General features: G+C 34.9%; 1 protein-coding gene across 1 annotated transcript; it reads left to right on the top strand.

Annotated features, from left to right (window-relative positions):
• Positions 1-414: 414 nt before the first annotated feature.
• On the top strand, positions 415-21741 carry LOC113056153 (melanopsin-A-like). Its single transcript, XM_026222704.1, has 11 exons — positions 415-1051; positions 8559-8701; positions 8970-9103; positions 13397-13600; positions 13782-13953; positions 14192-14356; positions 15046-15153; positions 16531-16717; positions 17824-18036; positions 19702-19737; positions 20867-21741. Exons 1-11 carry the CDS (start codon positions 908-910, stop codon positions 21023-21025), a joined length of 1665 nt encoding a protein of 554 aa, XP_026078489.1. The 5' UTR covers positions 415-907; the 3' UTR covers positions 21026-21741.
• The last annotated feature ends 3559 nt before the right edge of the window (positions 21742-25300 follow it).

Here is a 25300-nt window from a genome sequence, read left to right as displayed (position 1 = left end):
AGTGACAAGCACCTTACGCACAAAGCTTGTATAACAGTAGATTTTACACTAAATAACTCCATAAGTATTTATTTTATTTATTTATTTTTTCTCCTTGAATAACAAAGCTGCTCTTTGTTAGTAATTCATGGCCTATATTAATGTACTTCCTGTCAAAATACCTCCATTGTTCAAAATACCCAAAACCATTACAATGCAATAAATCGGTAAAAATGGTAATGTACGTATACAAAATATTTTATAATATTGTATAAATGTACATTTTTGAAAACAGTTCAGATGCTCACGTACCGACAATATATGTAGTAACAACATTTATATCCGTTTTAATTCGTACTGTAAATTTTTGTATTTCATGTATGTTTGTGTAAATGTTGTTGTTGTTCTTCGTGACATTTCAACTGTCTCCTCCTGTGTAGTTCACACACTTAATCAGCATTTTAGGAGTGTGTGCTGCTGACTGGCTGTTTCCAAATCTGAACAGGATGGGTGGTTTGAGAAAGACAGAGAGAGAGCAGGGAAGGACTGAAGACTGAGCATGTGCAGTTTCTTTACATGTAGAAGATATGAATGTGAACGTCCTGGGCAAACAGGCACATAAGGCTTAATGTGGTTATGAAGGGCTTGGCACAGAGCTGTTGGGCTGCATGTTTGATGCTCGAGTTTGCTTAACTGAGCATCCCTCCCTATGCACACTGGAACAGACACATGGTTTGTGGCATTGATAAACTCCTCACACACACATGTTGGGCGCAGCTGACAGCTCATCTCTAGGTTGCAGACAGAGAGAGGCAGAGGAAGACATCCAACACCTTCTCATTTACGAATGCTGTTTCTCAGGTTTAAGCAAACTCTTCTTGCGTACCAACTCTGAACTCCTCTCCCTGCGCGCGCCGTGTCCGCTGCGATGAACGCCTCGCGCTCCGTCAGCATGGGAATCCCCACTCAAGTCCCTAACATCCCCGTGGTGACCGCGGACACTCTCGCCGCGTGGAATTACAGCGAAGTGAGCGCGCACCAGCTGATGGAGCTGCCGGCGCGAGCCACCACGGTAAGATGACGGAGTTTGAAATTGAGCCATGTGTTTAGTAGTTGGCAGTGGCTGCTGATTCTGAATGTCTGTCATAAAGTGTGTCGTAGGCTACTTTAAGTCATGTGTATATTATGAACACACATTAAAAACGAAAAGTAATTGAAAAGCTATCGCGCAAAAGGCGCGTGCGTAATCGGAGGAGCGTTTTAAGGAAGCTTACCCGTTCTATCTCAGCGTCTCAGGTGTCAATTATGAGGGTTGACTTCCCCAAAAGTAAGTCAAAAGTATATGTAACTATTTTACATATATCTTTTTTGTTTAATAGATCTTTAGTATGTTTCATTAACCACAAAAGTTACAAACGTTCTTCGGAGGAGGTAACCATGGCAACAGTATGCTGATCGAGCGATTTCCATTTCAGTGTCGGACGGTGCCTCGACAAACCATAAAACAATATTTGTACATTTGCTTTGTCTTCATCACAAACATTAATTATAACAGATTTTGTTTTTAAAATGTCTGTCGGATAGTTGAAGGTTAGTTAACTGTGCCGAGGGCGCCAAATAATTACTCAGTTTCTGTCTCTCCACATAGGTACGAAAGGATTTGCCTATAATAGCCAGTCAATCACGCCTATTGCTATCGCCTCTGGGATTGTTCGATGATCTTGGTTATCATTCACAATCGTAAATTAAGCCGACCGTTGAATGCAAAGACTGCACGTGTAAAAACGTGACTGAGACTTTATAGTATTTTAAAATGGCAAGAAAAAAAAAAAAAAAAAAATAAATAATAATGAAATTTCCATTACCCTAAGGTTGCATTAAATAATGTTTAAAATGCTGTTATTTCGTGGAAAAAATATTTTCCACAGAACTCCGTTACACATCCTTGCTGTACAAATTAATATTTTTTTTTTATGGTGGCACATTTTCAGCTGTTGCAATATCTGAAATAAAAGTATCACAGGTACATATAACTTGATATTCACTGGAGCATGCAGTCAAGTTGTAATGAGAAATACTCTCCAAAAGTATTTCTATAGTTAGTACAGTCAAAAGTAAACTAAATACAGTGTTTTAGGTTTTTTTTCTTCTCTTTTTTTTTCCGTTTCTTTTGTGTAATGCCCTCATTTAACTGTATTCATTTTTTTTTAGAAATGTAAAATGTTAGACAGTCTGGTTTTTAGGAATAATTGAAGTGGTCTTCATTTCTCATTGTGATAAAATGCAGACATATTTGGATCAAGTCTCTAAACTAAAGTCTGTTCTGTATGGTGTCTTTGAGATAGTACGCAGCTGAATTGCTTCACACTGCACACTAGAGCGGGCTCACAATCACCCACACACTCCACCAGAGGTGTTACAACCCTATAAGAGGTATATCTCAGCAAATGAGTAGGCCTGTTGCAATAATCAATATATCGACTTGTCACACAATGCGTACATGACCTCAATAATTTTTGGTGACAAAATATATTGCCTATTATATTTACATAAAAAATAATGTCACCATGTTTTTGCATTCCATTTGTACCAGTGTCTTTTGCAGCTTCTCATACATAATGTGGTGTAGTCGTTTCAAGTAAAAATAAATAAATGAAACTGTATATATGGCCTTGTTTAGGGATCTCTGTCATTGTGAATACAGACATCTGATTGCTAAGTAGGGATTGTGTTTTTCCGCGATACAGTGCACCCCTAATTTACAGAGAAAAGAAGCTCAGGAAAAATCTGTAGATGTAACATTGTTTGTGTTATTTGTAAATTTTTCTTTTTTCTACTTGTAACTTTGCACTTTTTGTTAGAAAATGTTTATTTACTATTTATTCAAGTTTTGTAAGGTATCGAATGTTTTGAAACTTAATTTCCATTTATATAATGATTATATATAATGTATATAGTGAAATAAAATGGTCTCAAAAGTATTTCTGGGGCAATACATTGTACACCTAAAAAGTTGTTGTCGTGACAGGCCTACAAATGAGCACAATTTATCAGACCGAGTAAGAATCAGACACATACACACAAATGTCAGTTTGAAAAGTAGGCAGTCCTATGGGATCATATTGCATCATGAGAGAATCTAGCACATGGGATTAATTGCTTAGAGAAGTAAGCCATTCCTGGATATTTCCTGTTTGGTGATTAAAATGGAATATACAAGAAAATGAATTCAGAGGGAAAAACAAAACAAAGCACAAATAAATGTTCCATAATGTATGCATGCACAATGTAGTGGATGGAGTATTATTTCTATTGTATCATTTCATTAGATGAAAATATGGAAATAGCATGATAATGATGTGAAGTCCTAAAACAGAGCTTTGTCCCATGTGAGGGTTTTAAACCCAAATTTTACTAAAACATAATGCTATCCATGAGAAGAAGGGGAAAAAACAATTTTCTAATTCTTTACTGCTCACAGTCATTTTCTATCTCTAGTTTAACAGATTATTTGTTCATTTATTTATTTACTTCATAAATCAATAGTGGTCCAGACAAATTTAAGAGTATGCATTATGTCATATGTTCGAGCGTTATGGCATTCATCAAACAGAGGGGGGCCTTGTTCCTCTGATGAATCAAGACTTTATTTGTAAATGTCATAGCTACAATACAGAGCTTGCATTCATATTCTGATGTAATGTGAATATAAAGCTTAACCTCTATATCTTCCATTGGCCTAATTTGACATCTTTCAATCCATGAATCATTTCAATCAATTTTTTTTATTTTATTTTTTTATTTTTTATTTTTTTTAACACAACAACAGTCATTGCAGATCTAACTGGTTATTTTGGTAAAACTTTACAATAAGGTTAATTTGTTCACATTAGTTAACTACTTTAGTTAACATGAACTAAGAATGAATAATACTTCTACAGCATTTATTCATCTTAATTAATTGTAATTTTAGCATCTACTAATGCATTATTAAATAAAAGTTGTGCTTGTTAACATGAGTTATTGTTTTGTGAATTAACATGAACTAACAATAAACGACTGTATTTCATTGACTAATAAAGATTAACAAACATTAATAAATACTGTAAAAAAAAATGTATTGTCCATTGTTTATTCATGTTGGCTGATACATTAACTAACAATTAATAATGCAACCTTATTATAAAGTGTTACTGTTACTTTCACCCAACTATAGAGCACTACAGTGTGTATTAGTGCAAAGAACTGACTTCCTATCTGTATCTTGTGTCATTGTGAGTTGTAAAAACCTGCTGCTGTGGACTATTGTATATTGTTTAATAGTTTTCACCACTCACTCTTCACCTTTTGATTCCAAACAATAGGTTGATTCTAGTTTTTAGAGCAGCATGGATAGCTTTGGAATTATAGAGTGAATCAGTGTGTGAGAGATAAAAATGAATGCAAATGTGAGTTTGAAATGCATTCACACAGCAATAACAACTATATTTTGATAATAGGAGTTGAAGTGGGTCAGAGAAGTCATCATTTAGTGAGGTTTTATACGCCATTGTGTCTTTATACTGAATTATGAGCAAGAAGAGACCAGCCTTAACTCATTTAAATGAAAGGCAGAATACCTACATTGGCCCAGCATTGTAATTCTGTGAAAGTTTAATGTTTTCACATTAAATGTTTAAAACACTAGCTATTGTGGTTCGATGTTCACATAGTTTTGGTATATCTATGTACTTTTATACATTAGAAAGACAATAGATGGCAAAGACGGTAACAATAAGAGAGAGAGAGACTGAAACAGAACGATATATGAATCTATTCAAGCTGCAGTGACAAGTTTTAATGTTTTTTAAACATTAGTATTCTTCTTAACATCTGAATTAATCAGCCTAAACCATTTCTGCCTCTTGGCAAAGATATTCAGCAGTATGAAAGATGTAGTCTGTAAAATTTCAGACAATTTTCTTTCAAATACATCACATCAGGTATACGCTGAGCCATTTTCTCAATTATAAAGGAGAAAGAAATATTATTCTTGTTTTTAATTCAAACAAGAATATAATATTTCAAAATCAGTTAAAAAAAACTGTAATACTAAAAGTCTTCTATCAGCCTGAGAGGCTGACAGAGAAAACCAAGGGAGAGCAGAATGCGGTAAATGAAGTGATGGTTATGGAATATTGTGAGTGTATTGATTAATTGCCTGGATTTTAATGCTCGGACTTCATCTGAATGCCATCCCTACTTCTGGACTCCGTCCTGTACTTTGTCTGACCACAGTATAAATTCAACGAGTGCTTTTACACCAAACCAAAATAAATGAAAAATTACTATTGCACATTATACACAACATCTTTTGAAATTTGTATATCATTCTCTTGTCTCTTGTTCTTGAATACCACACAATGATAATATTAAACAACAACAAAGCATTACAAGAGCAAGAAAACTATGTAAAATAATGATTTATATAATAAAAATGAATAAATTACTGTATTAAATGGAATGACTCAATGGTTATAAACTAATAAAAATGTCTAAAATTGGCTTTTAAAAATCCATCCACTCTAGCGAAGACGCATCAGAGGGCTAAACAATGATGCACTATGGTAAGAACTGGCAATGGGAAGCTAAGAAAAATGGGTCAGTGGTATCAGTTAAAGCATGCATAGATTTAAATCATCAGCATCTCAGAGCTGCACATTGTCAGAGTGCTGTTTGAAATCTGTCTCGGTATCCAATGTTTTTCCCTAGTAATGTTGTCGACATCAATCAGAAGGAATCCTGAATTCAAGTTCACTTTCCCTCAAGAAAGTTCTTTCAAGAAAACACCACTGCTTTTTGCAGAAAGGTCTCAGCATTTATTGGACAGACAGAGTCTGTAATCTCCCCAGAAAGACTCTCTCTCTTTTTTTTTAAAGCAGTGGATCAGCCATCCTTTATCATGGTTTCCTTCTGAGAGGTTTGGGCCCGTGTTTTCCTGATATGTTCCTTACCGATCAGTAAACTGTCAGCTGATTGAAATTGATTTTGTGTGCTTTGCCCCTGTTCAGACCTTTCTTCTAGCTGCAAGCCATAATAATAAGTTGGGAGGCACAGACAAACAAGATCATTCAACACAATCTGTTGCTTTCAGTCTCTTCAGGTAAAGTTTGTGTTATTTATAATAACTTTTAAATAATGCAACCATATCCACAGTACTTAATAATTTTAAACTTAATAACTTAATAATTTTTAATTACGTTAATGTTCTAATTTAAGATCTTTGTTGTTCATTGATGTTATACTAAACAACTGCAAAAATAAAGAGCCATGACATTGTTCTATGATTAGCTGATGGCACAAATAAGCTCCTTGCAATGTGGTGAAATGTAATTTTCTCTTCTTTATCAATTGGTTTCTTTCTCTCTGTCTCTCCCGGTCTTTTTATATCATTCACTGGATTTCTAAGTGATGGTGACATTTTAAGAGCACTTCTCATCAATTTGTGTCACAGAATCATCCCTCCAAGTAGCAGAACACGCTCTTTTCCAAATCCCTCTTTGATAGCTATAACAGACAGGCACTGTAACAGCACTGACATATGAGGATTAAACCAAATATCAGCTCTGTCTCTTTAGATTAGGTGAAATGACAATCAAGGTAATTTAGATGCTGCTTGTGTAAGATTGTCATTGTGGCAAAAAATGTCATGTCTTTAAAAAAATAAATAAAATTGGGGTCATTTCATGTATCACTGTTAAAAAGTTTGTGGTTGGTAAGAAATAGTGTGTGTGTGTGTGTGTGTTTATGTGTTTTAAGGAAGTATCTTATGTTAACCATGGCTGTATTAACTGAAAACAGAAAATAACAGAAAAAATACTGTAAAAAAATGTCAAATAGTGAAATATTATTAGAATTTAAAACAACCCGTTTCTATTTCAGTATATTTTATTTATTCCTGTGATGCAAAGCTGAATTTTCAGCAGCTATTGCTCCAGTCTTCAATGTTACATGATCCATCAGAAATCATAATATAAAACTTAGTATGCTGATTGGTGCTCAAGAACTGTTTATTGTTATCAATGTTGTGCTACTTAACATTTTTTAAAAACCATGGTACCGCAGATTTGTTGTTGTTGTTGCATTTATTTGAAATGCTTTCTGGATAATAGTATTAATTTCTTTAATGAATGTTTCCAGTACACTCTTGAGTTTCCTTAGAATAATGGAAAAGACAAGGTGACAGTGATGCTTTTTTATTACTTTCAGTCTCAGTGTTGAGTTCTTGGAATAAAACCTGCTTGGGTATGACTTATCACCTAGTAGAAGGAGAGTATCTGTGCCACAAACGATCATTTCTGCAAACCTCTGTGTGTAAAGAAAAAGCAGTGTAAATGAAAGGCACCAAAATGCATTTATGCTCACATGACTTGCCTGTATACAGAGTATCTGGGTGGATAGGACAGGCATAATGACTTGCTGACTCACTATTGGAGCAGTTTTAATCATTCAGTGCAACAGAAATTAAATGTCATAGTTTGATTTGGGGAACTGCATCCCACTTTGAAAATCTGTGATTGAAAATCACAGAAAGTTTTAGGATTTTGAGAGACTGTACTATTTCTAGGTCTAATTATATAAGCACATTTGTGACATTGATCATCAACCTTTGTACAGATGGCCAGATGTTTTTACATAGAAGCACAAGGTGCTGGAGAACATGATCATCAGGTGCAAAATGTATTAAATCAAGAGTGGCCTACTTCAGTCTGATGATAGACTTCTGTAATGACCTATTAATTTTCCTGCTGCTATACATATTCCATTAATCCACCACTGATCTGCGGCAGATTATAAACTCATTAGTTCTGAAATGTCCTCTCATTTTGCATTGGTGATTGTCAAACTGAGCAGTCGTACAACATCCACAATTGATACCACCTTCTTCTTCAAAAGCTATAGCCATGAACTTTTTTCAACAGAGTTTTTTATTTATAAGAAATGTGAATGATTGCTACTATGATTTGCTAGTTTGTATTACTCATCCATTATACGCTCCAATTATAAAGTGACCTGTAGTGTCAATTCTATTGTTTTGCTCTGTCAGGCTTTAGCCAATCGAGTCCATAGAGTGACTCAGGGATGGATAGAAGTATAAATGGATAAATTGCTAAAAGTGGCCGACTACGATGTTGACACTGGTGAATTGAATTGCAGTGTTTGATTTATTAATTGCCTCTTAAGAACTGAGTCTGACAAAAGGGCAAAAAACAAAAGCTGGACTGCTCGACATTTTTAAAAGCTTTTATGTGTTCGCCATTCCACACACCAATGTAATTGAATGAAACAGCACAGTCCACTTCAACAACAGTAAATATGTCTGCTTGATTCCATCTCAGCTGGCTACTGCGGTTTTAAACAGTTCATTTCAGGAACTACAGGATTTGAAACAAATTATAGCTTGGGAAACTAAGACATTTATACCTTTATATGTGATTGAAAAGCTCAGTTATTAAGATTCAATGTCCTGTAGTGTGAAAATGCACATTGTGCTCATCTGAAATAATCTCCTGGCGTCTTTTTGTCTGTCCTGTGCACAGGTGGCAATGGTGCAGGATGTTCGACATCCTTTCCCCACAGTGGATGTTCCAGACCACGCTCACTACACGATCGGCTCTGTCATTCTGGCAGTGGGCATCACCGGCATGGTGGGAAACTTCTTGGTCATGTATGCCTTCTGCAAGTGAGTCCAGATATATGTAGTCTGTGTGATGGCCAATGAAATCCAGGCTAGATCTGCTCATTTAGAATCATTCTTGCACTGCAAAGGCAGCACAAAACCGCTGTCTAAATATGGGATTCTCTTATTTATTTGTATATAATATTATATAAATTTATATAATATATTCGGTACAACGTAAAATGCCCATGTCACAGATAAGCTTCTTCTTTCTTCCTTGTGAATTATAGCATTGTTGCTTTTTTTTTTTCATATGTTTTTTGTTTTTCAGGAGTAGGAGTCTGAGAACACCAGCCAACATGTTCATCATTAATCTGGCTGTCACTGACTTTCTAATGTGTGTCACTCAGACACCAATCTTCTTCACCACCAGTATGCACAAGCGATGGATCTTTGGGGAAAAAGGTAATCCAGATGTCAGATAATCATGGGCGCTTGATCAAACCCCTGTTTTTCTTTCCTTATCAGACAAAACTTGATCAGAGCTGAACTGAATTGAATTGTTTAATGCTATAGCCAGTGTTTACAGTCCATGTTTACAGTAATAGTAGTTCATATTTTTTGAACAAAAAGAATCTTTTTCTATTTTAGTAGAAAGTTAATTTGACATTTGTTTAATTTTTACTCCTAAAGCCAAGAAGACAATAAGCCATTGAGCCATTTTCTCTTTATGTGTTTGTGCCGTAACCATGTCTTGAAGAACAGTGGAGGAATTCTAGATCTAATTCAAGTTGGGAATTAATCGTTTTGAACTATTTTCAAATAATATTTTGACATATCCACACATGCACTTTTATTTTATATGCCTAAGATGTCAAATCACAAAGCTTTCTTGCCTCATCACATTCAGTAAGGAATTACATGAATCACGTAAATGACCCCATATTTTCATATCGTAATCAGCCATATTTCGATAAAAAAAGTTGAGCACTTTGCATCTCTGTATATTACTGTCAATAGTTGAACATTTCTATTGTAAAAAAAGTTTACAATAGAAAAATGTTAAACGTTTCCCTACTTCAAACTTACTTTTGCTCTCTTTCAATGTTAAAACAGATGTTTTGTGCAAAAATTTATGCTCTGCTTCTGTGAACAGAAGACCCTGCCTACTTTGATTTGATTGGCCATCTTAATTATTTTGACATTGACGAGCACTGTTAAACCGACAAATTAAACCAGCCAGACCAGCCTAATTAAAAATGTAACTTTTAAACCTTTTTGTCATCCTAACAACAAATTGATTGCTGCATAAATGGAGGGCAGTAGAGCAGTGCAGGAATTTCATATATTGGGGAGGGGCAATTTGGCCATTTCTAATTATTAGGGGGACTTGTCCCCATCATTGTGTACTGTTGTTATGGCTCTGTGTAGAGTAGCAGTTAGCGAGTCATGACTGAACTGATCTCTACAAAGGCGCTATATTACAATTGCAATCTCTCATTCAAGCTCTCTTAAACATATTAGTGCAATTACTTTTTATAAGTCCTAAAAACCACTCCTGAAAGGACAACAATTGCATGATTACATATTTATCATGCAGTAGCATGTGTTGGATTCATGTGATGCTCTAATGTTAGGCTTTCGAAAAATTCCACAGAGAAAAAAACACAAAAAGGCAGGTCATCTGAGGATCCCTTGATCACTGATCGTCTTGTTTAGATTTAAATCCTTTTAAGCACTTAACCCTTTTTTTTTATGTATAGGCTATGCAAACCCTTCTAATGCACAACATGGGTCTAAAATGACCAGTATTCATTTCCCATGTTATGTAATGCTTGACTTTTTCTTTCTTTTGAAATCAGTTTATTTAAGCAAGTTATATCCCTTGCTCTATGAATTCCATGATCTATGAATATTCAAAATATCTTTTTAACTGAACACAAATTAAAAATTTTTCCTTGGTTTTTTGTGAATACATCAAGTTTGCTCACATGGGTCAAAAATGACCCATCTATACAAGCGTGATAAAGCAAAAGAATAAAGACATTTGGTCAAAATAATTACCAACACATTTAACACTTGCAATATGTGGTGGCTGTAGTTTTTCCCATTCTTCCCATTGCCACTGTAATATGGATTTTCAAATGTGGTATGACAAGCTCTCTGACCAGATCCTTGAAGAATAGTCGCCCTGCACTGGTCACCCCACCCATGTAATCAAGGTGTGGGCAGTGAAGGTGTGGGCAGCTTCGGTCCTGGAGAGCCACAGTTCTCTAGAGTTTTGCTTCGACTTTGATTAAAACTCACCTGCCTCTAGCTTTCTAGTAATCCTTGGTTGGCTTGTTCAGGTGTGTTTGATTAGGGTTGGGGCTGCACTCCGCAGGACTGTGGTTCTCCAGGACCAACATTGGCCACCCTTGTGTAGACATTGGAGGTGATAACATCCAGCACATTGTCGCCACCTAGGGCATTCATCGCTTATACGAGGTGTTCATTTTTACTCAATCTATTGGACTGGGTCTGAGTTTCCTCTTCAGATAGCTCATCAGACAAGTCTTCAGTGTCATCAAATGAGTCTTCTTCATCTAGGAGATCTGGATTTACACCCACAACTCCAGACTGACCCTGTGGCACATAGTTTAGGTGACATTAGCTAGAATATAATATGTCACAACAAGCTAACTAATAGTACTGTTTTCTGCAGTAAATATGTTCCTTCTTGCAAAAAATTTGCAAACATCAAATGTTTCCTATAAGGGTCATTTTTGACCCATGTGTGTAAAGTTGATGTAGACATACAAAAGCTGTGTTTGTTTATACATCTGAAGAAAAATAAGCATAATGATATTTAATGAATAACAAAAACAAGATATTTAATGAATACCTTTAATAATAATTGATAAAATCCATTTCTTTCAAAGATTCAGCAAAGAAACACTCACACAGCCATGATGGAAATAAGATAGGAAAATAATACAGGTCGTTTAAGACCCATGCATTAGAAGGGTAGTGATACAAAACATTATTTTATTTTAAAAGTAAGAAAGAAAAAAATAAAATAAGGTTTTGTGATGATCAAAACAATTTAATTGAGGAATATGTGGAATACTGAATGATGAAATTAATTTCTTGCAAAGATAATTTTTGACCCATGTTGTGCATTGAAGGTTTAAAGTGTGTTCTTTGAAGGGAAGTTGCATCACCTTGTTAATAATAACTGAGAATCTTACAACCCCCAGCAACAATGTTTAGTTGTCAATATTTTATCCACAGTGTTAGTGTAGTTTTACAAGTACACACAAAAAAGGTGTAGAAGCAATTTACACTCAGAATTTATATATACTAAGCAATACAATGTAAGTCAGCCAGCAATTATTGCAAAAATAAAACCCTTCAGAAAGGTACAAAATCATCTGATTGTGCAATATATCTATATTCAAATAGTAGGAAAAAGTTTGCTCTATCCGGTCTTCTCATAGTCAGATCTATAACTGTGCAAAGGTTTCCAGCAATGTTTAAATTATTAGTTAATAAATATGGGCTTCTTAACGACAGGTTCTTAAACTTATAACTGTTTCCATTCTGTAAAATGAAAAACCTGTTCACATTAGTGACATTTCCAAAGCAATTATATATTCACAGGGTTACAGGGTTTTCCATTATTATTATAATTACACATCCACAGTTGCCAGCATGTGCAGCTTGTGTAAATTAACTACTATTTCTTTGTTGATAAGGAAAATTTTCTTTTTCAACTGAGGCCATTTCACTTTCACAGTCACTTGTTCATTTCATACAGAAGCTTGACTGAGGTGGTTGATTTATATGGACTATGTATGATTTATTACTCATGCAGTATGGAAGAAACAATGTGAAGGACTTTATTAATGCAGTACTGGATTATAAAGTTATGAAAATCATAAAAAGATTAGTTTACCCATAAATTTAAATGTGCTGAAAATGTACACAACCACGGGCTATATAAGAAGTCGATGAGATTGTTTCTTCATCGTAACAGAATTTAACATTATATTGCTTGTTTACTAATTAATCTTCTGAAGTGAATGGGTGCCATCAGAATGAGAGTTCAAACAGTTGATATAAACATCACAGTGATCCACACAACTACAGTAGTCTACTAGTCCATTAACATTTTGTGATGTGAAAAGCCTCATGTTTGTAATGAGTTTGTCATTATGATGTTTTTAACTTCAAATCATTGATATAAGTTAAAATAGAGTCCTCTAACCATAATTTAGCTTTCTTCAGTAAAAAAAAAAATGTTGTCTGGTCTAAATCAGGAGATAAATCTGCACATATCAAGCACCATTTACAAACAAAAACAGTCCAAAAGAGTTTAAAAAAAATATGTCAGTGGATGTTGATATGAAAGGAAAATATGGGATGGACATTTAATTAGAGGAAATGTTTTAATGGATTATATGGACTGATATTTTGGCCAGAAGCAACATTTTAAAGTTAAATGCCTTACTGATGGACTTACAAGCATGCAGTTTTTCACTTTACTAGACAATAATTAATTGACTGGAGTCGTTGGATTATTGTGATGTTGTTATCAGCTGTTTAGACTCTGACGGCACCCATTCACCGCAGAGGATCCATTGGTGAACAAGTGATGTAATGTTACATTTCATCAAATCTGTTCCAATGAAGAAACAAACTGAGGGTACATTTTCATTTTCGGGTGAACTATTCTTATTTCTTGCTGTATCCCTCTTCATTTCTCTCTCTCCGCAGGATGTGAGTTATATGCATTCTGCGGTGCTCTGTTTGGAATCTGCTCAATGATCACACTCATGGTTATTGCAGTTGATCGATACTTTGTGATCACTCGTCCTCTGGCCTCTATTGGCGTCATGTCACGCAAACGAGCTCTGTTGATACTTTCTGCTGCTTGGGCGTACTCTATGGGCTGGAGCCTTCCTCCGTTCTTTGGATGGAGTAAGTCATTACAATCACTCATTTAACAGGGGCATTTTGCCTAAGGAGACAAGAGAGGCATTTAATTATGAAATTCAAGATTGGACAATCTATATATCCCTCATTTGTTAACCCAAACCCAGAAAGGGAATTGTACCTCCTCATTTAAGCAGCAGAATAAAATTTTATTTTATATTCTCAGGTGCATATGTCCCTGAAGGTCTGCTGACGTCCTGTTCATGGGATTACATGACTTTCAGTCCTTCTGTACGTGCCTACACAATGCTGCTCTTTACTTTTGTTTTCTTCATCCCCCTCTTTGTCATCATTTATTGCTACTTCTTCATCTTCAGGGCCATCCGAGATACCAACAGGTACGTTCTTTTTCCATATTTATGATTGTATTTGACCACGTTCCTGTCCTGGAAACAGGAATAATACAGTTTTTCTGTAAATGGGGTAATATTAATCAAAAAGAGATCAATTTTAGATTATTGCAGTGTTACAGTGATCTTTACAAAGACCTCGGCTTTGTAAACTGATGTATATGCTGTCTCTTGCGTGTACTGTGTCTATCTATCTGTTTACACGTCTGTATGATGGGAATAACAGAGCTGTGGGAAAAATCAATGGAGAAGGAGGACCCAGAGACTCTATCAAGAGGATGCATCAAATGAAAAATGAATGGAAGATGGCAAAGATAGCGCTCATAGTGATCCTTTTGTATGTCATCTCCTGGTCTCCATACTCTTGTGTGGCTCTTACCGCTTTCGCTGGGTGAGAATGTCTAACACCCACAATCCATTACATCCTTCTTGATGATGTTAGCTACAGTAATTAGCGTTGACTTTAGCTTATTATTTTTGTTTGTTCTACTTAATGATTTTTTAACTTTTTTTTTATTTATACTTACCAGAGGCAACTAAAACAGCTAAATATTTGACAGATAAAGTCATACTTCATAACATAATATAATAATTAACCACTTTAGAGAACCATCAACATGTACATGTGTTGTTTGTGTATTCAAATATTAATTGACATTTTTAGGGAAAATTCACTTCAAGTAAATATTTTAGAATGCTGACAAAAAGTTTGCTTATCCTTATAATATAATATAATATAATATAATATAATATAATATAATATAATATAATATAATATAATATAATATAATATAATATAATATAATATAATATAATATAATATAATGTGTAAAAATATGATTTCTTCCATCGCCATTTTATTGCTTCCACCCTCAAAGAGATAGACTGTGAAAAAAATTCACTGACTCCCATTGACAGGTTAATGATCACATTCCTGCTGCTTTATTTCCAAAGGACTCAATGGTTTACTCATTAACCACCTCTTTGCAATCTAATGTGTCTGTGTAGAGGTGTGAGGCAATGTGATGCCGGTTAGATAAAAGTAATGTGTAATGTTATGTACTCTCACTCTTTGCACAGCTATGCTGACATGCTCACACCCTACATGAACTCTGTGCCTGCTGTGATTGCCAAAGCATCCGCCATCCACAACCCAATCATCTATGCCATCACTCACCCCAAATACAGGTGTGATGATGCTCAACACAAACCTTTTTACAGACAGTTGTCTATTCTGTTGCATTTCAAAGAATGATCAATATTCACGGCTATTAGTAGATGTACATTCGTAGTAATTTTTAACAAATCTTTATAATTATATGAATTAATACATTGCACAATTTAGTGTATGATTAGTTTGTACAGAAGCAAGAAATATCTAATATGTAATTTGGAATTGTGACAGAAAATTACCAAGTGTGCACTGATTTTTTTGAAATACAGTAAAATAGAAATATTATGAAATGAATGGTTTTCTATTGTTTTTATTGAGTTTAAATATAACTCATTCTATTGATAGCAAAGCTTAAGTTACAACACAGTCCAGTTCAAGTCTTCAGTGTCACATGATCCTTCAGAATTCATTCTAATATGCTGATTTCCTATTATTAATAATGCTGAAAACATTGTTGCATAATATATATATATATATATATATATATATATATATATATATATATATATATATATATATATACAATTCTTTATTATTATTATTATTTTTATTAATACAACATTAATGAAGAGAGCAGTTATGTGAAATATATATATATATATATATATATATTATATATTATATATATTATATATATATATATATATATATATATATATATATATATATATATATATATATATATATATATATATTATATATTTTTTTTTGCAAGATTTTAAATATCTTTCTTGACACTTTTGATCAATTTAATACATCCTTGGATAAAAGTATTAATTTCTTAAATTAAATTAAAAAAAAAAAAAAAAGTACAGACCCTAAACTTTTTAATGGTGTTGTATTTGTTTGTATTTGTTTGTTTTTTTTATTGTAAGAAATTCCTGTTAAATTTTGAAAATCATATTTTTTTTATTGTACAAAATTTTGCAATAAAATTGAAATACCTTGGCTGCATATTGAAGCATTGAAGCACAACCAACTCAGTAACCAGCATCTCCGGTAAATTACACACCCTAGTTTTCAATACAAAGAAGCCTGTCCAGCAAAATGAAACATTGTTGCACAAACATGCACATTGTGTGCTTCAAGGCCAGGCAGACCCAAATCGATCAGTGGTGTTGTGTACAGAGCACAAGCGCAAGTACCTTGAGATGCCAGAGGTAGATTCTGACCTTTAAAAGTCAGATTTACTTTAGATTGATCTGCACTGGATGCATTGGGTCATGTGCTGCTCATAACATATATGACGATTCATGAGGAAGCACTTAAATGATGAGGGCAACATTTACCCATTTTTATCACCTGAATATTATGGGATCCTTGTGAAGGACTGATTTGAGCCGTCAAAATTCTGTCAAAATTTTTCAAAATATCACTTCTCTCTCTCTCAGGTCTGCCATTGCAAAGTATATACCATGTCTAGGAGTGCTGCTATGTATACCACGTAGAGACCGGTTCAGCAGCAGTAGCTTTATGTCCACACGACGCTCCACTTTGACTAGCCAGTCCTCAGAGACCAGCAGCTACATGCACCGTGCCGGAAAGACACGCTTGTCCTCTGTGTCTGACAGCGAGTCGGTAAGGAAATACATTAAGGCCAGAAACAAACTCAACACATGTATGTATACCCAAATTCTGTCCGAAAAATGTGTCAGAGAACCAGTGTCAGAAATGAACTTGATTTTTAGGGAGAGATAACTGTCCCCTGAAATTGATGAGGATTACGTATTTTTGATTGTACTGTATAACAAAGGGCATGTGGTCATGAAAGAATATAATATTATGCAATATTTCAAATGTTATCTGATAGATACCCAACAGAGGAATCAAATGCGGGGACAATTTTAATATCTGGGGAATTTTGGTCACTTTCAATAGTATTTTTTGGTTCATTTCTGTTCCTGTTATTAATAACGTGATTAATTATGAAACATCACCAAGAGAACTTGATAATAACAGTCATTTGAAAGTAACTCTTTGGCCCACTCAGGGTTTGCTGCTACTGCAGTAATGCGTGTAAAGTTCATTTAAAGGGATAGTTCAACAAATTTTTTTATTTCTGTCATCATTTACCATTTTACTATTTTATTCTGTGGAGGATTAAACTGACAAATGTCAGTGTTTTTATTGACTGACTGATTTTATTTATTGATTGTAAATCCAGTAGAAGACACCAAATGCTTTGATCATCAACATTTTTCACAATAACTTGTTTTGTATTCTGAAAAAGAAAGAAATGTTTAAAGGTTTGGAACAACAGGAGTGTGAGAAAATGATGACAGAATATTATGAAATATATATCATTTTTGATAATAAGAACAGAGGAATCCGCTGTGGAGAAATTGTTCATATCTAGGGCATTTTGATCACTTTCAGTGGCATTTATGGTTCAAGGTTTGATACCGGCATAGTAATGCACATAAATTATATTAAAACTAGTTTCACCTAAAAATTTAAATTCTTTCATCATTTCTGTCATCAAATGTATACAGGTTTGGAACAACGTGAGGATGAGTAAATTATGACAGAATTTAAATTTTTAGGTGAAACATGGACAAGCATTCTCGTTTGTATTGTGTACAGTGTCTGTTCTTCCTCATCCAAAAGGTCACAGCAATCTCACAGTTATTGCATTTTTATTTAAGCTGTTTGACCAACATTCAGTGTGTGTTGTTTATGGACAGGGCTGGACAGACACAGAAGCAGATCTCTCCAGCACAAGTTCGCGCCCTGCTAGTCGTCAGGTCTCATCTGACATCCGAAAAGATGTGTCTGACTTCAAGCACAGCAGCTCTCTGAGGCTGAAGGTCAAGAGCAGAGACTCGGGTATCTTCGACAGAACCTCGGCCCAGAGTCTAGCCGAGTCAAACTTGAGCCGGACCTGTACATACATCAGCGTAAGTGAGAGTCATATCTCACCTCATTAATCAAACGCTTTCAAGCTCAAGCAGCGATCCTTGATATATGAAATTAGGAAGCCCACATTCATTTTAGAGAGGAAACGATCCCATCAGATATAAGATTCATTTGGAAATGTAATTCCATCCTTCATATCTTCATATCACTGCCCTGGTTTCAGCCAGCGTAGTTCTGTTACTAATGAGTGTTTAACAGTTTGCATAGTTGTATGTGCTAATGATACTCTTTCTGAGATTTGTGCCTCTACCACGTTTCTTCTCTTAGATGAAGAATAGCTATCACTTTTCTGAGATCTACACAGCCTTTTTTGCTTTAACTTAGTGGATGAAAAGATGTGTTTTTTAATTCAGCCTGGTACTGCTTTAACATTAACAGATTTTCTGTTCCACTTGAATGATACATCACGAAGGAACCTTATCATCATCTTAAGTTTTTATCGAAACTGTATTGAAAATACACTGATTCTGCAGCACAAAGCATACAGTACAACCAAAAACATTCATTGTAACTGGTGTACTCTATATCTCGAACAAATGTCTCCACTTCCTGTGAATCATATACAGTGCAACCAGTGCACTTTGATTCCCGAATGTATGACTTTTATGAGCCGATTCCTTTTAGTGAATCATACACATACCAATGTAGTCTGATTCCCAAATGAATAATTATTGTAAGCTGTTTTTAATGAATCACAGTGTGGCCTGTTTTACAGAATGAATTACTCATATGAGCAGGTTTTTTTTTTTTTAGTAAAGCAAACACATAAAGTGCAACCAGTTTAATCAGATGCTTGCTTTTCATGAGGAGGTTATTTTTAATGATATGGACAACCAGTGCAGTCCTGCGTTTTGTCAGTATTATTTAATAAATACAAATAAATGAAATGTTACCACATAATTAAAAAAAAAAAATAGAAATGTGTTTTGTATCTTTTGAGCTTTATTAGAACAAACTTGTTTTTGAATGAAAACCCACCGTTTGAGAACCACTGATCGCTTTAGTGGAGCGATTGCACAAAATAGAGAACAATAGTCAGACAATCACTCTCTCATGTTAATGGACTGAGACAAATCCTGCTTTTATGCTTATCATTTACCAGTCAAAGGGATGTATAGTGGCAAAAAACATTTTCTTATGAGTTTTAAAAGAACAGAAGTCAAATCAAATTGATTTGGCTCCTAAAAGCTCCTTTTGTTAATACTGTATAATGTTAAGAAGGTCATGAGCCAGTAGAGCAAGTGAAAGATGAAGATTGTACTGTGTGGGTCAACACGTGGGGCGTTTTCTTTAAAGAGCAGACTTGCATGAGGGTCCATTACATTAAGATTAAGCCTGCTTTAATTCTCCTGCTCTAATCTGCTGGTTTTAGAGCAATAATCCCCATAAACAGAAGCTCATCCCATGTCATCAAGATGAATGGCATTAGTGTGTCCACTGGGTGGCATCTTTTGCTTTGCCCTTACACATTTCCTTTTTATTGGTCACAGCCCATTTTAAACACTAGGAGGCTGACAATGTGCGAACTCAATCAGTGATTACAGATCTGAACTTTAAGAATGAGAAAAAGCAGTGTTGAACTATGCAACTATATGAAAAACTCATAATCATAAAATTCATTCCTATCTCCTCTCTCCATCTTTCAGACGGTGATTGACAAAGATGAGATCTCCATGACTGAGGTCAGTCTGTCCAGTTGTCTTTTTGGAATGGAATAGTTTCTAAATGATGTTTGAGTTAACACAGGATGCCTCTCAAGTCATGTGCTGCTGCAAATGGGAGATCTTGGTAGTTAATAACATAAAAGTGTCTGGAAATGGATGTGACAGAAGGTCTGTGCATCAGGGAACCAGATGTACATTTGATTATGTATAAGAGAAGGAATTTATTTGTATTTATTCTACAAAGGTCAGATGTAGGAGGAGAAATAATAATAATACAACAACAGTCTCAGATATTCCTATCAGGACTGGAGTAGATTTCTCAGAGGAAGCTGAATTTAATTTTCTTCTGTAATCTTTTTTGAGGTTATGTGAGAGAAAACACTGATATGTTTGATTAATGTGAGACTGAAATCAGTCCATTTTACTAAACTCTACAGGGAACACTAGTCCCCTCCATATAGTGGTATTACAGCCATGCAGGTCACATAGTGGTATGTGTTCCTATTTATTAAATGTTATGAAGGAGCTGTTTGGTTCAACATAATAAGCATACAGGATTTCAGTACACTGATTAGTCCCATTCTAAGGAAGAAAACAGGAATAGCTTGATCCTCAGAGAGAAGGGATAAACAATGCCAGACTTGTAAAAGTGAAACCAAACCACATGAGGTCAAATTAAGTACCAAATTGTCTTGTGTTCAGACGCAGTAGTGTTTATCAAAGAGGCCGAGCTACACTGTCACAAAGTCACCCCAGTGTGTCATTATCATGGCTATAGCGACTGGAATGCAGCACTGGAAGCGATGACAGGATGCAAACCTGTCAGAGAAATGCAAACACAAACTGTAGTCCAGAAAGTTCTCAGCAGATCAAGCTGAAAAACATTCCTGTATTGCTGAGCATCAACATGACTATGACAAGACTGGGTTCCAATGCACTGTGGGAGTTTTCATTGACAAGGAAGTCCTATCCTTGCTTATGCATTCCCGGCCTGATCTCATTAAGAATAAAATAAAAAGTTGATATTTTCAGCATGGATGCATTTAATTGATCAAAAGTGACAATAATAAAAAGATTTCACAGTTGTATTACAGTTGCACTACAAATGTTTTCCATTCACTAACTATAATTTCTCTGTCACATTAAGCCAAATATTATCTCCGAGAACGTTGATGAGAAAAGACAGCTGGCTCGGATCCCTTCCATCATTGTTACATCAGAATCCAGTCCTGCCCTCCGCAGCGGTGGCCCCTCCAGACAGCTCCCAGGTGCTTCGGTGGACGCAGAAACTTCTGAGATTGACTGAATATGGGCTGCACTACCACTAATTTATACTTCAGGACACCATCTTCAACAGACTCTGGGTCATCGGACTTATCCCTTCCTCCTGTTTGTCTCCTTTACACAGGGCTCAAAGATGAACCTGCATGCAGTCACAACTGACATCTGAAATTTGGCTGTGTCATTATTGTTGTACTACTGTTTTGAGGTGTAAAATGGGCAACCACAGGCTACAGGGTCTTTCTTTTTTACAAGAGGACACCCTTTAAGGTTTTTTTTTAGTGATGTGGAGATGATCCTCTCCTCTCAGGGATGAATATGACAGTTCTGTGGGGAAAGCAGCTATCAGTGTCTCAGTTATGGATTGACACTAAATAGAGAATATGTATTCAGATACATCCATCTCTGCTTTATCCATAAAAAGGTTGTGCTGTAGGCCATAGGAATAAACCGTTCCCTGCGCCTGCACAAGAGCAAAAATAACACCTGATGTGACGTGAAGATTCAAACGGCTAGTTTTTACATAGCCAGAAATTGTTGTCTATAAAACGTAGAGCCCTGTCTACAGGTGTAATCAGAAATGTGGATCGTTTAATGTTTCTTTCAAGGTACAGTGTGTAATTTTGTTATGTACATATGTTAAAATGTTTTAATTGTAATTGCTGATTAATGGATGATAATTTACAACATTGTCTAAATAAATGTAAAACAAAAAAATCTCAAATCAGTCTTTCTAAATGATTAAAGTGAATATAGGCATCAAAAAATAATCCACTTTTTAAAAATATATGTGTTAATTTTCAGATTTAATAAAGATTACATTTATCAAGAATTCTCACAGATTGACTTTACCTTTGCTGTTATCCAGTAACTATAAATCACTAATACTGGGAGATAAATATGGTACAGATTGAAATGCAACTCTAATTTTAAAATTAGCTAATTACATCTTTCTTGCTTCCGATTAAAAACCTGTGTTGAATTTCATTTTTATATTTTTTATCTCCGGAAAGGCCAATACATATTTTTCTATGTAAATTATTGAATGTTAATATGGACATGTGCTCAACAAATGATCTTGACTGTATGATTTCTCGTGCTTTTGTGTTTTGCCATGTTCCTCTATCCACATGTGAACTTTCCCATGGTTGTGATTTACCCGCATGTTTTCTTGATATAAAATAGGCTCCCTTGAAATATCTGTTTTTAAACGAATCTCACTTTCCATGCAGGCTACAATGACAACAAAACATAAATATGAAAGATTGTCTTTTAAATGCAAATGACTGGTTTAACTCTATGCAGTTTACCTTTTTGCTGGATTTCAGAGATGCTATAGTGGGATTAATATGCCAGCATCTGGGAGTCCTTAGGGATTAGAGGAGAAACGCTTTTAACAAGATTAGTTTTGGGAAAGTGCTCAGCCAGAACGCTCCATTGCTTTTAAAAGCTACATACACATTTTCAGATAATGGTCTCTGAAGCAGTTCAAATGCACTGACACTCTCTCTGTCTCCCCTGAGAGATCTCCCCTGTTTACCTTTCCATTTTGAGGTAAATGTGTTTCATAGATGAGTTTTTTATGCACTATGGGGTGGGTTTGCACATTTATTGATGCTGCCAGAATGTTCACCTGATTAGCAACTCCTCATACCTGACAGGTATCATGTAGGTCAATAGTGTTACTGCTGACTTGCATGTGATTTGTTGTTTGGACGCCGTTGGGTGACATAATCAAGTGCATGTAACGGAAAAGGCTGATACTTGAGACTTTATACATTTTATTTGTGATAAGTTTGTCACGTCCTCATTGCCCTTTCCTTTCCTGTTGTCTTGACTAATTTTGATATTGGCCCCAAATTCTGTTAATATATGTATAATATATATATATATATATTGTTGCATTGTTTACCAATGCACCTGAAAATAGTGGATGAATTTTGAAAATGTTCAGACCTTAAATATTTCTCATGGCACATAAAAAAATAATTGCCATAACTTTTAATTAAAGCAACAGACCTGATTCTGAGAAAAGGGTGGACACAGCTAACATTTTTTTATATATATATATATGAAGGTTTTGCTAATGTTCTCATTAAGTTATGGAAATGTTATAGATGAAAATTATCTGCATGTTCAAAAAGTTCACTTAATTTCAAAACGTTTTAGGTTCTGAGCAAACTACAGCTATCACTCCATATAGTCCTCACCTCAGAAGCATCTCTAACATGGAAAGAGACAGAAATCATTATGTAGGCTTGCAAATGTATTCTAGCCAAGTTGTCCAGATTAGCTGGTAATGAGTGGCTGTTAGGCAGATGGCTGCTGTCTGTTTTGCACCTCAGGGCACAGTAAGACCTCATTCATTAGCCCAGATTAATACCACAATCTCCCTTTCTGGAGCTTTCGGTTTATATTCGTTCATTTCTTTTTCATTGAACTGCCAAACATTTATTTTTTTCCTCACTCTGTTTGGTTCAGTACTAAAACTGAAGGTTCACCAGTAAAAAATAAATAAAAATAAAGTACTAAAAAAAAAAAAAAAAATCATCTTAAACCAAAGACTTTCCGATCATCTGGAAAAGCAGTTGATGGAAATGATGGCACTGCATTAATGTAAGATTAAGTCTTTCAAACTCTTACAGTGAGCTCTGAACAAGGTCACCAGCTCCTGGAAATAGGAGTAAAGAGTAAATTCTATACCACTGAATTTTTCCTTTGTTGCAATTTATGATAGAGTATATAGCCTGCACTCTCTATGATCTTAATTAAAGATGAGTATCTCTGCTGACCTCAAAACATTATTTAATATTTCTAGCTTTGGTATTGTTTTTCCTAATCAGTAGATCTTGTGTGATGCTACTGTGTTTTTTTCACAACTGTTCTTCATGCACATTTTGAATGACCAAAAGCATTAAAGTGCTGATTTCCCTTTAATTTATTGGATGATGCATTTGAGTGCTTTATAATGTTAATAAACATACAATTCCAATGAGTATTATGAGTTATACTTCTATGTAAAATATACATTTATGCTTTTTGAGTTTCAGGAATTTTAAATGATGTAAAATGTGCAGTCTAGGTCAAGATACAAGGTTTTGTGATCTTTTGATGTTCTGGATTAAAGTAGTTGACAATCAGTTCATTGGCTACTCTGCAATCCTAGTCTCAGACTGATAAAACTGACAGATATAGTAAAGCTTGTTAGCTATATAAAGTTACACTTCTGTCACTTCTGTGGTATTGTTATATATGTGACCCAGTGTAGCAAATGGTCGATGACAGGAGAGAAGAAACCATCTGTGCAGGTGTTACATGATAATAATCTTTGGATAAAGTAAGCCCTGCAATAACGCATATGTTAACAATAAACTTTATTAGGTTGTTAAGGCTATTTTTGACCAGCAAAGAAAAGGAAAAGAAAAGGTTACACTTTATTTTAAGGTGTTCTTGTTACAGTGTCATTATACATTTAATATACATACATTTAAGGACTGAGTAATATTAATTAACTACATGTACTTACTATATGTTAGGATTAGGGTTGTAATTATGCATAACTGTTATTATAATAGTAAGTACATGTAACGTGTAACAAGGAAACCTTAAAATAAAGTGTTACCAAAAATTGCACTATAAATAGCACATACTTTTAGAACCAGACAAGACCAAATACGTGTTGCTTTTGTAAACCTGTATTCCAAAAATGGTTTTGTCCTTTCTGCTTTAGCTCTTCAAGTGCCTATGTTACTTCAAAAGATACAGTGGGCTCAAAAAAAAAAAGAAGAAGCGGAAAAGTCTATGTCACAGTGGACAAATCCAGAGTGGAAAGGTGAGCTTTACTTTTTTTTCTTAGAGCTGCATTGTTCATAATAATAGTTGTTGCATGTGTCATTATGTAACATGATAGTGCTTTCTAGAATGATTTCTATACTTGTCCCTCTTAAGAACAAGAGTGCCAGGATCAAATCAGAATGACCTGGCTAAATTATACCTGTGATCCTTCACAGAATGCATGGATGGACAGGATGAAAGGTGGATGTTCTGTCATCCTGTGCCATTCATGTATTGACAAGTGTCAGTTGTCTTCAATGATCCTGCCTTTCAACCCACTGACAACAACATGGGATCAAGACGAGAGATTTTCTTTCATTCTTATAGGGGACTGACTGGTGTAGTTTACTTCATCAATACAAATATAATATAAATACATTATTGTATTTATACAATATTTTATCAGAGTCCATTTAGTTTTTGGGAGTCTCTTAAAAGTGTCCAGTGCATTCTCTGTCTGCTGACT

Source organism: Carassius auratus, chromosome 37 (assembly GCF_003368295.1).
Source record: "Carassius auratus strain Wakin chromosome 37, ASM336829v1, whole genome shotgun sequence".
Classification (NCBI taxonomy): Eukaryota; Metazoa; Chordata; class Actinopteri; order Cypriniformes; family Cyprinidae; genus Carassius; species Carassius auratus.
Note: the sequence above shows the minus strand (reverse complement) of the source record. Positions and strands in the feature narration are given on the sequence as shown.